The sequence below is a fragment of the Helianthus annuus genome, chromosome 16 (assembly GCF_002127325.2).
Source record: "Helianthus annuus cultivar XRQ/B chromosome 16, HanXRQr2.0-SUNRISE, whole genome shotgun sequence".
Lineage (NCBI taxonomy): Eukaryota > Viridiplantae > Streptophyta > Magnoliopsida > Asterales > Asteraceae > Helianthus > Helianthus annuus.
This window is the reverse complement of record NC_035448.2, coordinates 206,009,101-206,025,275: the sequence shown is the minus strand read 5'-3', so window position 1 is coordinate 206,025,275 and position 16,175 is coordinate 206,009,101. Positions and strand designations below refer to the sequence as shown.

At 33.6% G+C, this 16,175-nt stretch overlaps 1 protein-coding gene across 2 annotated transcripts; it reads right to left on the bottom strand.

Moving 5' to 3' along the window:
* Nucleotides 1-959: 959 nt before the first annotated feature.
* LOC110915692 (potassium channel SKOR) lies at nt 960-10,394 on the bottom strand. Of its 2 annotated transcripts, XM_022160423.2 has the most exons (12): nt 9,858-10,394; nt 6,324-6,551; nt 5,612-5,675; nt 4,807-5,442; nt 4,651-4,731; nt 4,092-4,190; nt 3,757-3,978; nt 3,485-3,673; nt 3,304-3,379; nt 2,919-3,213; nt 2,454-2,575; nt 960-1,306 (listed from the first exon to the last, which is right to left on the bottom strand). In XM_022160423.2, the coding sequence occupies exons 1-12, from the start codon at nt 10,088-10,090 to the stop codon at nt 1,068-1,070; spliced, it is 2,484 nt and encodes an 827-aa protein (XP_022016115.1). In that variant the 5' UTR covers nt 10,091-10,394; the 3' UTR covers nt 960-1,067. The 2 variants fall into 2 exon arrangements, with proteins under 2 accessions (XP_022016115.1, XP_035841015.1); XM_035985122.1 differs by lacking the exon at nt 6,324-6,551.
* Nucleotides 10,395-16,175: the final 5,781 nt, after the last annotated feature.

Genomic DNA, 16,175 nt, shown 5'->3' with positions numbered 1-16,175 from the left:
ATGAGCTTCAAGTTGGCCTTGAGCTTCAAGATCGAGATTTTTGTAAGTCGATCTTGAATAGCTCATGAATAACTTGGTTCGTTTACACTCCTGGCTTTGGACTATAGTTTGTATTTAGGGTATCAAGTTGATGCCCAACTAACTAGGAATCCCGTCTAAATAGTAACATCTAACTGGAATTGTATTATCTAGCCATCTAGGGTATCAAATTGATGCCCAACTAACTAGGAATCCCATTTAAATAGTAACATCTAACTGGAATTGTATTGGGACTATCAACTCGCGTTTTGGATTTTTGGTTAGAGCACGACGATCAATGAACAACTTTACCCTATGGATGTTTGTATGTGAGGGTTGTCCGTCCAAGTTCTATGCGCTACTTGTGTAAGTTCGACCAGACTCTCGCGTTGTTGGTTCACTGTTAGTTCATACATTGGCCCACTTCTTTCTGTGCACAAAGTTTGTTTTTCTTAGATATGTGCTTTTTAATAAACGCCTCATGTTTTGGTTGCCTCGCTTAACCCTCATTTAATTAAATGAGTTGTGTTCGGGCTATAACATGTTATGTTTTTCGAAACAGCTCGACCCATTTAATGTTAGGAGAAAAACAAAAAAATATGTTTTACAAGGTTAACTCGCTAACCCGTTTAGCCATTTAATACAACCTGTTTACAACCCACCAACCTGTTTATGATTGATTTATAATTTGATTACAATTTACTCGCAATCAGTCACTCATTTGACTCGTTTAGATAAATGAGTTATATGTGTTGTGTTCGGGTTACACAATTTTAAGTGTGTCCGAACCATGGTTGATGTTATCACTTTACAAACAAGTAACCAGACAGTTGGATTTATGTGGGTAAAAGGAAGTTTAAACTTAGAAAGATGATTTCCATTAAGAAATTGTGGATGCAAACAATTCATTCACTTACAAAAGATTTTTGGTATTTAACAAAGAACCATGAGATGAAGTTTATTTATTTATTTATCTTGCAGTCCAAACTGCATGTCACATTCTCACATGGATACAGAAAATGATACTAGCATACAACAACAACAATTATTTATTCACTTATCAAATACAGCTTCTGGCCATCTATGATCATATCAACATCAAGAATTTTACCTGCATCTTCGGTCACTACACAACAAGTGGGATGAACGGTTAACTCTAACAGCTCTGCCGATACTTTGACGAGTTCATCAATGGTGCGGGGTATCCATACGACTACTCCAAACACATTTTCTTTTCGATCCCACGGGTGATAAGGGTATACTGTACATTTCCTCGGGTGCATTTTATCTGTCAATAATTACTTTCATATCAGCAACAATTAAACTGATTGTTACAATCTCGAATAGTAAAAATACATGGCAGTATCATTTATGCACCCCTGAAAAGTTGCATAAAACCATATTTATCCATCCAAAAAACTTACAACTTCATATTTACACATTTTATTAATTAATAGCATACATATCCACATGTATGTTTCAAGGGAAGGTTATAAATAGCATACATTTAAAAATCCTTAGTTTGATGTATATACAATATATTATGTCAAGTTATGAGGGATGTATCCGTCTCCGAAAATGATAAAATACTTTTGGGCCCCGTGCGAAACAAAAAAAATTGGGCCCCTCCTTATAATATATAAACTCATCAACCGTATATCAAAAAACCATAATACGACTATAATTGTTATAAAATAAATAAAACAAAAGTAGTGTAGCAAAATAACTGAATATATATAAACATACCCAAACTAGTTTGGCAACATGAACCTTTTCATATAAATTAAAAAGAAAAAGATCTAGATATTGAGTTCTTCAAAGTTTATATTGTAAATAGTTAAATGACAAATGAGAAATAAAAAACCTACAAGAAAACATGTAAAGTTTATTAGGTAAATGATTAAATAAGAAGAAAAAATGAATGAACTTTCAAATTTGTGGAGGCCCAAATTTAGATGTGAAAAATCAAAATTAAAAATAAAAAATGGCCTTTTTCCCCCTATTGATAAAACAAGCTGAAATCAGCTCTAAACAAAAACAAAACATAAATTGTAAATGAAAAACAAATACAGAACATGAATTAAAAAAGAAAAAATAAAAGTGAAAAACAAATACAGAACATGAATTAAAAATGAAAAAATAGAAATGAAAAACAAATACAGCACATGAATTAAAAATGAAAAAGACAACAGGGGGAGGGGGATTCAAAACCGGAGTCTCCGACTCTCAATTTAACTTTTGCATCCATTGAGACAAAGGACTAATATGTTCATTTTTTCCTGCAACAAATTTATATATTATTTTTTAAACTATTTGGGGCTCTAAATGTTTTGGGCCTTGTGCGATGGCACCTTGCATAGGCCTGTATGAAATTGTCCCTGTCAGTCTATATGTTAAGTTTAAAGTAGGGTAAAAAAAGTAAAAATGAAACACACCTGTTATTTCTTGCAAACCTTCTGGAAGTTCTGACAACTGAGCAGATTTTGCTTCTTCTAGTAATTTGATCATCATCTTGTTTCCAGACATTCTCCCTTCATCAAGGGGAGTGTTACCCCATCTGTATATTCAAAACATATAATCTATGTTTTACCTGCAACTAAATAAATCTAAATGCGTTACAAAGTGCAAACCACAGGGACCATCCGTGTACTTTTTGAAAGCTAGGGACCAAATCCAAAAATTTGGTAAACCACAGGGACCATCCGCATACTTTACTAATGCACATCCAAATAGAGTATATATGAGTCTAGCCGCTCGTGAGCTACTCAATGCTGGGTTGCCAAAACTTGAATCGAGCCGAGATTAAACGAAGCTCGAAGGGAGCTGAGAGCTCTAGCTCGGGCTCTTGTATATCTAAACAACTTTTTTAAGTTGTAACATAAGGGGTATATAAAACATACCTATCCTTTGATAGAACACTAGCTCCAGCTTCAACGAGCAACTTAGCAATTATATAAGAACCATGTGAGGCAGCTACATGAAGTGGAGTTCTAAAGTCAAAATCTTTCGAATTCGGGTCAATACCGTTGGATAGTATTCGTTTAATATAATCAATATCTCCTCTTGCAACGGTCGCACATAAGAAACAACCAGCATCATCTATCTTTAATGTTGCACCTTCTTTCACTAGTAATGAAGCCACTTTATCATGACCATACTTAATGGCTTCTAATAAAGGCGTGTTGGCAAAATTATCTGCAAGTAATAATAATAATAAATTAGTTGGGTGAACGTGAATCTTAAACTCGAGAAAATAGATTTGGTAACCAACGGAAGGAAATTTACCTAACGCGTTAAGTTCAACTCCTTCTTGAATAAGGAAAAGAGTGATATCCTCGTATCCTTTCGATGCAGCGAGATGCTGTTCATGTCAACAGCTTGTTATGTTAGCAAACACTCAGCAGTAGAGGTGACCCATTTGACCCGTTAGAGAGAACAAGGCTTAAATTAACATATTCGTACATACCAGTGGTGTCCTTCCGTCGTAATCTTTCTTGTTTGGGTCAGCTCCAGCTCGAATCAAGCTTTTCAGCTGATACAAATCACCATAATACGTCGCACTGTTGACTCTCAGTGCCAGCTCAGCTTCATGTTTTCCAATATGCAATGTGATATCAGTCTCTAATTGCTTCAAACGGTCATCGGTTGCTTTGAACTGCCACCATGCATATATTATTTCAGAAATCTGAATTTTAAACGGATCATATATTCGATTATGGATTTTTCAATATTTATTACCTCTACCAAATTATTCAGAATTTTCCGGCCATCATGAAAATATATCTCAAGGATATTAGAGAAAGATTGTTTGTCGATTCGAAGAAGTCTGCAAAGCTCACAAACTCGAACCGTATAGGGCTGAGGAACGTTACATAATATAGAAACTTCTCCAAATGAACTGTCAGGTTTTAAAATTGATACGGTCTCTTCAGATCCATCTTCACATATAGCAATTTCCTCCTGTATTAGATTTTATTAATATATCATTCAAAACTAATACCAAATTAAAAAAAAAATAGCATTCGGAAAGGATATTAAATTAAAAAAAATAGGATTAGGAAAGGATATTATACCAGTTCACCATGACAGATGAAATAAAGTTGTTCAACTGCATTTCCCTGTTCCATGATTACTTCCCCTGGGAGAAAAAACTCCTCATGCACTTTAGTTACCTGAAACAAAATTAGTTTGCTGAGGTGAAATATACATAACAAATCTTATGTGGTTCATCTACTTTAGATTGTCTATATTAAACACGCCCCGCTATATATATATACAGGGAAGGGTTAACATAACGTTATTTTACTTATTTCGTGAAAATAACGTTAAAAGCGGCGGACGGCTAATCATGCATCAGGTGGTGGCGTTGATAGACGAAAGAAAAAAGGGTACATGCACTAATCGGCCTTTGTCCCGATTGTTGAGTGTTATGTGCCTTATGTCCAAGGCTTGATGCAAAACTACTATCGAGTCGGGGGTCTCACTGGAAGCAGCCTCTGTATTCCTACGAGGGTCTATTTTTTGGAACATCCTGTTTTGACCCATTACTATGCATATTCACACACAACACTTTTAAGGATGTAAACTTTGGGATTATGCAAGTTACCATTTGTAGTTTAAAAAATGACTTACAATCTGATTGATGAATTCCAATGAGCATCCCCTAAGAAGAGAAACTTTTTCAATGTATGACTTATACAGAGTTTGAGATATCTGCAAAAGAAGAAAACATAATTTAACATACATAGAAATAGCATATATAAATTTATTCATTCATGAGGGACCGACCTTGGCACGAATAGAAATTGGAAGGTCACGAAGAATAGCGGAATCAGTGTAGTTACTCTCGTATTGTAATCTTAGGTGACCTTTGATCTGATTACGTATGTCCCTCCCAAGTCTATTTCTGTTCATATACTTAAGAAGATCGGTCATTCTATCCCTGTATCTTTCTGTTTTTGATCCTTTGACAATCAAGGCTGTCATATTACCGATCAAATAAGCACCCAAAACCATATCAAATGAGACGTAAACCATTACAAATATCATTTCTCGCAGATTGACGGCATGGATTTCACCATAACCGACTGTGGCCATAGTAACAATTGCGAAATACAATGATGTTGTATAGCGTTTCCAAAGATCAATCTCTCTAAAATTTGCGTAGCTATAATCTCCAAGTTTTAGACTTCCGATCCAGGTGTATCCTTCTTCGACAGCTGGCAATGTTGTAGCCAAATAATAGAAGATGCATGCTGCAGTATGTGTGCAGTAGAGTTCAACAGCTATAAGTTTTATAATCCTCGAGAACAAATAGTTCACGCGTATGTCTTTCTCCAGCCTTGAGAAAAATTCTAGAACTTTCCGTACTCGAACCAATCTAAGTAGCAAAAGGTACCTCACTTCTTCTTTTCTTCCAGAAGCCTGAAACACTTTCCTCTCAGTTATCATTTCATATATATGGTTTGAAAAAACAAATATTTTGACATGTAAAAACTGATCATAATAATAAACATGTGAGATTTGTGTTTGATGAATCTATTCTTGAGCAAATTAAACAAGAAATCTATGTAAAGTTGATAGAGTAGCATACCCTGTAGATGTTATCCCAAGGCATACAGGCAAGTATATCAAACAAAAAATGAGATTTGAGGTACCTGCAATCACAAAAAAATCGAGTATAAAATCAGTGGCGTCAATGGTGTCGGGTTGGTTGAAATGCGCAACCCGAACAACCCATATTATTATTCGTATAAAAAATCTCGACCCTAACACACACACTCACACAATTTCGGGTCAATCTGAACATGACCCGTTTCACCAACTTTTTAAATGAGTCATACGTGTTGACGAATAATAAGCCGGTTTTTCGGTTGTAAATTGAGTAACATGAGTAGTCTTCTTTATGAAAAGTATTGAGAATCTTAAAAGTGGATTGGAAATTGCGAGTGCAAAATGAAAATTATAAAAGTATTTTTTAACGGGTCAACCTGTTTTTAAAACAAGTCAACCCAAACCCAACCAGTATAAAAAATAGGCCGTGTTCACCGACCCAAAAACCTGTTTTTTTTTTTTTTTGTGTCCGGTTCAGGTTGGATTTTGGGTCGTGTCAGGTTGATCACACCCTCCAAACCCCACCATTGGCTTAGTTATTGATAATGGGTAAGGTTGTTTTTTAATCGTGTGTGTCAGGATGATGGATGGGTTAACTTAAGTTAGAAAAATTGAATTTGTTAGTGTCACATACATACATACATCATGAGTTTTGGTATTTAATTAATAAAGGAAAAAACAAACAAACAAACCTAACAGCAATGAGATTACGATTAGAAACCATTTTGTAGGTCTGAGTGTCTCTGTATGCTATAAAGAATTGTAGAATGACATCAATGAGGAAAGCTACTTGTCCAGCAATGTCTAAAAAATACAGGTTTTTGGGTAATCCTCTGAAGAATCCGAATTCCATTGGTGTGAAGAAAGAAGAATACACTGCCCATATTAATATGAATTTCTCCCATGCCCGGTACCAGCTGCTACGTTCAATTCAAAACTTATTATTAATTAATAATTAATGTATGTATGTATCTTCTCCATAAAAAATAATAATAATATATTTTGTTGATTACCGATCTAAAATTACATTACAAATAAAAAATAAGTTATTTGATAACATCGGCCAACACACCTCGTAAATTTGACTCCTAAAATTCATCTATTATTAAACCAGTACCACTTTGATGAGAATAAAACCTGGTGTTACTACGCCAAAAAGTCATTGACATAAAATAATATTTTATTACGGCTAACACACACAACTACCAAACCTACTCTAAATCTAGACCGATGCTCATTATGAGAGTATAACCCTCCATCACTTAGAGCATCCCCAACAGTCATGTTGGTTTGAAATCCAAACCCGTCACATTAGCATGACACATCATTCCAAACTTACTTTTTACTCTGACAATAAATTATTCCAAACTTAAACCTTATCATCCAACTCATCATCTACTTTTCTTTTAATTTAATCTATATTTAATTTTTCTTTATTTAATTTTTAAAATTTTGTTACTTATTTCTTATTTTTTAATTAAAAAATTTATAATAAACTAAAAATAGAAAAAAAATTATTAAATAAAAAAAATAAATCTTAAATGATAAAATAAATTAGGTTTAATTGAATGTGTCATCTCCTAAATCCTTTCAAGGTGATTGGGACTTAAGTAATTTTGGGCTTATGTATATTTAATCAGGACTTGGACTTATTATGTTTAATTAGATTTAACATTTAAGTATTGTTATAGTTAGGTTTATGTAAGATATTTTTAATGTATATATGTTTTTTTATTTAGTTTTCTTTTTAAAGATTTATATTTATATATTTTTAATTTAATTAGGTTTATATGTTTTTTTAATTATAGATATATTTTTTAAAGTTGGGTGGCTTTGGGCCCACATTGCCCAAACCAAATCCGGTAAAACAAACCGGACAAGCACAACTCATCTTCAAAATGTAGCACTTTTTGAAACTGCTAAGCTACAAATGCTTCACCAATTTAATATAATATTTTTATTTGATGATATTTATATAATTATTAATTATAACAAGGCAATCGTAGTTTTCATCTATTTATATAGACGTCAGAGCCCGTAAAATATCGTAATTTGTACGTTAACAAATGAATCCAGCTAATTTATTAGATTTGCCAAGCAAGTTGATTGTGAGTTGGACAAATATTTTTTTTAATTATATTATAAATAATAATAATATAATTTTTTAACAATCGCAGCCAAAACTATCGGTATCTGGTAACACACATGGCAGGTTCATCTCTTGTTCTAGGTTTGACTTTGTTAAAAGTTGTTTAAAATTTGCCCAACAAGCAGGATAAAATTATAAATATAAACTTTATTGATGAGACGTGTTGATAATCTCATTTTATCAACTTCGCTTTTGGGTATGTGTGATAAGAAACTTTTAAAGCTTTTAGCTTTAAGGTTTTTCAATAAAAAACTTTTTAATAAAAAGCTTTGTTTGGTTGAAGAAGCTTGAAGTTTTTAGGTTAGGAGCAGGGGCGGACCCATATGGTCCGGGTCGGGGTCCACGGACCCAAATGTTTTTTTTAAAAATAGTAGAACCGGTATGTTAATTTTATCAAGGACCCCATAAAATAAATTAGTTGGACCCCATAGTATTAAAAACAAAGATGGTGTGGTGGTAAAACCTTATGTGTTCCAACACATAGATCCCAAGTTCAACTCTTACATGTCTTGTTTTTTAGTTTTTTAATAAAGTAGTGGTTTCATGTCCACTAAATGCTTCTACATTATTTCCTAGCCCCGACCCGACTACGATTACCGACCCGAAAAATTTAATATTTGGTTGTGAAAAATTCTTCGACAAAAAATGGACCCCAGTGAAAAATAATCCTGGGTCCGCCACTGGTTAGGAGTTTGAAGCTTTTGGTTGAACGCTTCTACTAGTAGCGTTTAGAAGGAGCTACAAACTTTTAGAGAAAAAATGACTATTTTTTAACCTCTAAAGATAACGAAATTTTTAATGCACAAACTTTTAAAATTTTTAGTTATGTACATTTTGGTCATTTTATGTATTTTATTCAAAGCTCCAGCTACTCTGCCAAATAACAAATATATCTAAAAAACTACAGCTAGTAGCTACCAGCTTCCAGCTACCAACTACTTTTACCAAACATACCATTTATGTTCGTTATAGACATTTTTACGTCTTTGAAATACGCGAATGAATGTCAACTAATTAACAAATGAAAAGTAGATTATCTCAACGTCAAAATCATTATTTTTCTTAAACTTAATGTAAAATATATGTTGAGCAAACCATCTAGTATGCAATCGTGGAATTAGTATTGCTCAAATACGCATTTTAAAACAACCTTTAGCATAACACTTCAATGGCGGCTAAATATTTAACATTGATAAATTAGATGTTTTAACGCACAAAATACTTCTATTATTTACACGCACGAATTAAATCTTACGCCTCTACGATAGACAAGAGACATCTACTTGTACATATGTCTTTTGATGACAACTTTTACCATATATGATTGATACTTTATATATTTTTGAGTAAATTACAAAAATAGTCCTTTATGTATGTCATTTATTGCAAATTGTGTCCTTTGCCTTTAGTAATTACAGAAAACGTATTTGATGTTTGCAAATCCTTGCAAGATGTCCTTTAGCTCTAACTCAGTTAATTTTTATGGTTAAATTTGATCAAATAGACCTTACATGAGGGTATTTTTGTGGTTAAATTTAACCAAATGGACCCCACATGGGAGTACAATGACCAAAATACCCTTATGTAAGGTCCATTTGGTCAGATTTAACCACGAAAAATTAACGGAGTTAGGGTTAAAGGACATAACTTGTAAGGGTTTGCAAACATCAAGTACGTTTTCTGTAATTATTGAAGATAAAGAACACAGTTTGCAATAAGTGACATAAATAAAGGACGATTTTTGTAATTTACTCTATATTTTTATACACAACTATTGATAATAATTAAATGATAAGTCTTGTTATTTTTTTAATATAAATAAACAAAGAAACATTTTTTTTAATATAATTAAATTATCCGTAACCAAAACTAGGATCCTAAAATACTAGTTGTTTATACTTTTATAGATACGGTGAATAAGTTAACGAACATTATTTTTTACTTTTAAAAAATAGGAAAAGAGCCGAAACAAGTAACGGTTGAGATTCGGCTAAAAAAACTAACATCTTATCTCATCATGTATATCATATATATATAGAGAGAGAGAGAAGGAGAGAGAGAGAGAGAGGGAACGTGCCTGTTTTGAGGATGAATGAAGAAGAGGCGAGGAGAACATCCAGTGATGCCATGAATAAAGTTGTTGTCTTTGGTGAAACCTCTACGACTGGGATCAAGGCCTAGATCTCCAGCCAACAACGTAAACCTACTCCGTCGCTTCTTTAACCTCCCCTCATCTTCATCCAGATCTCGCACGTCCTCCACCACATACTCCTCCTCCGCCTCCGCCGCCGCTCTCCTACTCATCCTCATTTCACCGATCAATTCAACGCTAACGAATTGATGATCGCAGAGACGAATTCGATGATTTTCTAATCGGTTAATTGTTCACGTAGTAATGGTGATTGAAGTAGGGTGTGAAAATGAGAAAGTTAGGTCACGAGAAATGCTTTCTGAAATCAAGTAATGGAAGATGAATGTAGAAGACGATGATGCACTCGCTATTTATTTAAGCCATTCAAATTTAAACAATATTTTAAAACAGGTTGCTTACTAAAATATAATAATACTAATAATTATAATTATAATAAATTTGTTAATATATGGCATTCGCAATGAAACACATAACTAGGTGAAATTGTTTTTATATTTGTTTCCTTTTTTTTAATCAGATTTTTATATTGTGGACATATATGGTTGACAATGAATGAGTAAATGGTTCATTGGATCAATATTGTTCAATCTTGGCCATTTAAATTGGGTTTTATCCACAATAAACTAGTTACTCTTTGAAGACTTTAACCTCTCCCAAATGTTTGAATCAACTCAATAATCTTCTACTAAAATCATTCAAAATTTGTAGGATCGTGAAACGACCTTAATGAATCGATCATAAGAGGCCTTAGACTGAATCAGAGGCGGAATTCATTGATTCAGTCTTTGTTTAGCTTGTACAACACTAGAAATCATTAAACTGTCTCTGTTTATTAATCTGATATCAATTTACAAGTTGGAGACACTTCGACGGAGCTTCGCCGTCGGAAACAAGAACCATACAACTGATCTCGCTTGAAGGACTATATATAGGCATGTGATTCCGCTTGAAACAGCTTCAAGGGGAATTACATCTCAAGCAAAATACCTATAAAAACCCATTTCTCGTTTTACGTGCACTGATCTATCAGTTCTAACCTAAGACTCGAACGAAGATGAAGTCGACAGACAACTGCACCAACAGACTCCCCCTTGAATGTTGAGGGAATCTTCAGTGAGAGTCTTCAACATGACGACTCTTCAATCTTGATCGGTCTTCTTTCTTTCTTATCATGTACCAGGATCTTCTCTTTGGCTCTAACCTCGTCAGACTCCCCCTTTCATCATGCTAGGATCGCTGTCTGGAATTAGCTATTACCTTGAGATCAATTCCTGGCTTTGTCTTTGTTCAGCTCATTACCTACACAATTTTCTCACAAACACATAAGTTTTTACAATAGTTAAATCAAGTTCAATTTAATGACCTTGATTAGCTAATCAAACTTTCTTTCTCGAAACAAATTTCCTCATTTAAACACACACTCCAACCCTGTTCATCATGTTCAGCACTCAGAATTTTGAAAATCAGTCTTTCCAACATCAGTTGTCGAAAATCTTTTTGGATTTTTCAAATTATGTAAACTAAACAGAAATTTAAATGCAGAAATGAAATATGTATAAACATTATTTTTGTGAGTTTGTGAAAGAGGATCATATCAGTTTATGAGACATATCACTAGCACCGTTAAGCTTTAAACATTTTCAGTTCTAAACGATTCACATAGATTGACGATATTGCTGTCCACTTAAACTCAATCTAAAAACTTTCGAAATGCTTATCGATACGTTAGATATATTAATTTTGCACTAAATTCGTATGGACCCCACGATCTCAGCATATCCCCTCATCATGTAATACACTAACTCAAGTAATGCCTTTAAACTTTTATCAACTGTGATTTGTGCGAAAACAAAGCAGAATGTTTAAACATTAACAATCTGGTCGATACTTCCGTATACGCAGAGAAAGTCCAATGTTTAAACAAAATAAAGAAACTAAAAACAAGTTGAAGTTGTTTAGGCTTTAACCACCAGTTCGATACTCACGTATACGCAGAGGTGATCCAAAGCTTAAACGAAACACCAAAGAAAATAAAGCAGAACGTTTAGGCAATAACATCCAGGTCGATACTCACGTATACGCAGAGGATGTCCAATGCTTAAACAAAATAAAGAAATAAAACAAGTTTAAATCTTTGCAAAAGAAATACACAATCACAGTGTCATTTTCAGCAAAGTTGTGAAAGCTCACAAACTTAACCAGTTTTTATGCTTTTTGGCATTCAGCGATTACTGAGCAGGCACACAATCATGAAGGACAAAACTAAGTACTATGCTTTCAATCATGTTTCCTACTAGAACTAAGCATTTTCATTTATGTTTGTATCGTTATCGCAAATCTACTAGTCTAGCTGAGCCTATCGTCACATCTTTAGTGAGATCATTTATCACTTTTGGCATTACATTTCTTTAGCATCCTGTGATAGTCCACTGATTTACTATCATTTCCTCTTGTATCAACAAAACTCATTTTTAAATTTTTCAATGTTTTTGACTTTTTCAAATTTTCTTAATTTTTTTTTAAAAATTTTTACTCCCCCTAAAATCAAAATATGTTTCAATTTTGATTTTCTGGAAAAATTTGAAACAACCTGTACAAACTTGACAACTTGATGAAAATCGCTTCAATTCTCCATTCACTTGGCGTAAACAATCAGAACTCCCCCTTACAATAAACTATTTTCCCATTATGATTTCAAAACACTTAAGTTTGTTTTAATCAAAATGGTTTTTCTGAAAAACTTAGTTTGTTTTCCAACCATTTGTAGGTTCGGGGACACTTCATCACTTTGTTCTCCTCAAACACATGAAAGATTTATCATTTCCCAATTTTCACCAATCATTTGTATGAAAGAAAAATCAAGTACAACTTAATGTCCCTGATTAATCTTTTGAATTTCGAAATATCACCGAAGTGAATTTCTCAAGAAATGTGCCGATTCATGTTCCACGCTTACCAACCTGGGAACTCCGGCAAGTCAGGTTTTTCATTTAAACAGATTCACCCAAGCCTGACGGTCCTTGGGTGATTTTGAATTGTTGTTCAACAATGGTGGAAAATTTGCATCATCCATTGTTAGACCAGATTTCTCATCTTTTACCTCAACACATGGCTCTTCTGGTTTTACCACACCAGATTCATTGCCTGAACATGGCTCCTTTGACTTTGATGAGTCAAGATCATTGCCAACAACTGGCTCCTTTGTTTCCGAGGAAACAAATTCATCACCAGGAAGTGAAAACTTCACTTTCTTTGTTTTGTTAATCTTCTGATTAACCACTTTCTCTTTCTTCCCTTTCTCTTCTGTCCTCAGATTTGTATCTGATGAATCTGTTTTGCTAGACTTATCATTCTTTGTAGAGCAAGACGATTTTTCAGAACTACTATATGATTTTCTTGATGTATCCGAGGACAAAATCCTTTCGAGATACTCTCTCGCTTTCTTCCTCTTCTTCCTCAGTCTGTCTTTCTGCCCTTGTGAAAGCTTTACTTTCATTTCTGGAACTTTCTGTTCCTTGGGCTTTTCTTTGACTTTGACTGGTTTCTTTCCATTTTCTGAGATTCAGCCCTCGATCTTCCCTTTGATCTCATTAGGCAATCTCTGGCAATGTGACCTTTGATTTGGCATTCAAAGCATCTTCTCGTCTCATAATTCCAACTCTAGCAGTTAACAACAATGTGTCCTTTAACTCCACAAGTGTAACACACTCTGTTATCGTACCATTTACCACTTTCACACCAAACACTCAGATCATAGCATTGTCTGGCTTTGCGGTAATCATCACTCCTCCTGAAAACTAGATTTGGCTTTAAAATACTGTGGTCAAACCTGCACCACTCATTACCAACTATTTTTGAGTTTTCATTTTTCAATTTTTGTGATTTTTTATTGCGATTGGATGATTGATCTGATGAACTTTTATTTTCTTTTTGAACAATTTTCTTATTTTTTATTTGTTTTTGTTCTGCATTCTTTTCCAAAGGTTTCTGCTTTGAACATTCACCTTTTTCTGTATAATGCAAATTAGTTTTCTGAAACTTTTCTTTTAATTTCAAAAATAATTTCTTTTTCTCAATTTTTTCATTTTCATCATCAGATTTCTCATCGCAATCCTCAATTTTGACTTTGTCAAAATTTGTGACATTATCACTTATTGGAACAGAATTGATCGGTTTTGGACAAGGGTGATTCAAAAACTCTGATGAAGTCACAAAACCTTTCAATTTCTTTTCAAGCTCATCAATTTTAGTTCTTGAATTCTCAGCTTCATTTTCAAGCTGAGATATTCTTTCAAGACGAGACTTGATTGTCTTTTCATTTTCAATCTTAATGTTTTCAAGAACAGACTTTTCATTTTGCAAAACTTTTATCTGTTCTTGAAATTTTGTTTCATTTGCTTTCAAATTTTTGTTTTCAAGCTTTATCCAGAAATCTTCATTTTCTGAAGATTTCTTTTTGCTTTCAAAATCTTTTTCTCTCTCTTTCAAAACCTTTTTTCTAATGTCACACTGTTCAAATCACTTAACAGTTTAACATTTTCAGATTTTAAATTCTCAAAATTTTCCTGTATTTCAAGAATCTGTTTCTCATCAGCTTTCTTCTCATCTTTCAAAGCTTGAATTTCCAATGTCAAACTCTCCACATTCTTCAAGAGTTTGATATTGTCAGCTTCAGATTTGTCACATTTAGTGCACACAGATTCAGAACTAGATTCTTCTTTCTTTGTGATTTCCTTTGTTTCCATCTTGTATGTTCCTGCACAAAAGAGTTTAACGAAATCAAAAGCATTCATACTTTCATCGATATAATATTTCCTTTTAATATCATATTTCAAAATACTCTTTGTTGCAAGACACACACGAATTCTTTTATCTATTTCAGCAATTACATGCAATTCCATTTTTTGTAAATTCTTTTCCATTTCATTCATCAATTCCTTCTTTTTCCTATATTCCTTACGAAACTCTGCATTAACCTCATTGAAGAACTGTTTTGGATAAAGTTCTGGAAAAAAAATCCTTCTTTTTAGTTCAACCAAGAATTCATCCCATTTAGCAGGTAATGCATCTGCCAATTTCGATATCTGTTCATCATTTGATATTCTAATATCCTTTTTCTTCAAATTGTCTATTAAAATTTCAAACCGTCTTTCCAACTCATCCAACGTTTCATCCTTTTGACATATGAAATGTTCAAAACTTTTAACCCAAATATCCACATTTACATTTCTATAACTACTATCCAAAGTTCTCATATACCAACAATCTAAACTTTCAAGATAACCATTTTCTTTCTCATCAAACATTATTGCCATTTTTCAAACCAACCTCAACAAATTTCACACAACACAAACTTTCAAACGAAATTAGCGTTTTCAAGACTCAAACACACTTCAAGCGAAATAACAGATTTCGAGCAAAATCAACACCACCTTTCAAGCGGAATACTGATTTCGCTTGAAATTTTTCAAGCGGAATAAGTTTTCAAACAAGGTAATTCAAGCGAAATCACAACTTGAAGCGGAATCAGTTGCAATTTCAAGCGAGATTACGTTTTCAAGCGGAATCAGGCAAACTTTTCAAGCGGAATACCTTATTTCGCTTGAAATTACCACTAATTTTCAAGCGGAATCAACTAACTCGTTCAAGCGGAATAAGGTTTTAGGTCAATTTTTGTCACTTTTAGCCTGAATTTGGGTCTCAAACTTTCCAGGGTTTGATAAAACACAATTTTGCTTATGTTGTGAAAAATTTAGGCCATTTTATCCGTTAAAACTTGTTCAATTGTGAAAAGAAGGTGTAGAAATCAGAATTTTCCAGCGAAAATGAGCTAAGCAGTAAGAACTCTTCCTCCTGAGCTCTGATACCACATGTAGGATCGTGAAACGACCTTAGTGAATCGATCAAAAGAGGTCTTAGACTGAATCAGAGGCGGAATTCATTGATTCAGTCTTTGTTTAGCTTGTACAACACTAGAAATCATTAAACTGTCTCAGTTTATTAATCTGATATCAATTTACAAGCTGGAGACACTTCGACGGAGCTTCGCCGTCGGAAACAAGAACCATACAACTGATCTCGCTTGAAGGACTATATATAGGCATGTGATTCCGCTTGAAACAGCTTCAAGAGGAATTACATCTCAAGCGAAATACCTACTCAACCGGAATCATCACTCAAGCGGAATTACATCTCTTGATTTCGCTTGAAATGACCATGTGTCATTTCAAGCGGAATTACCTA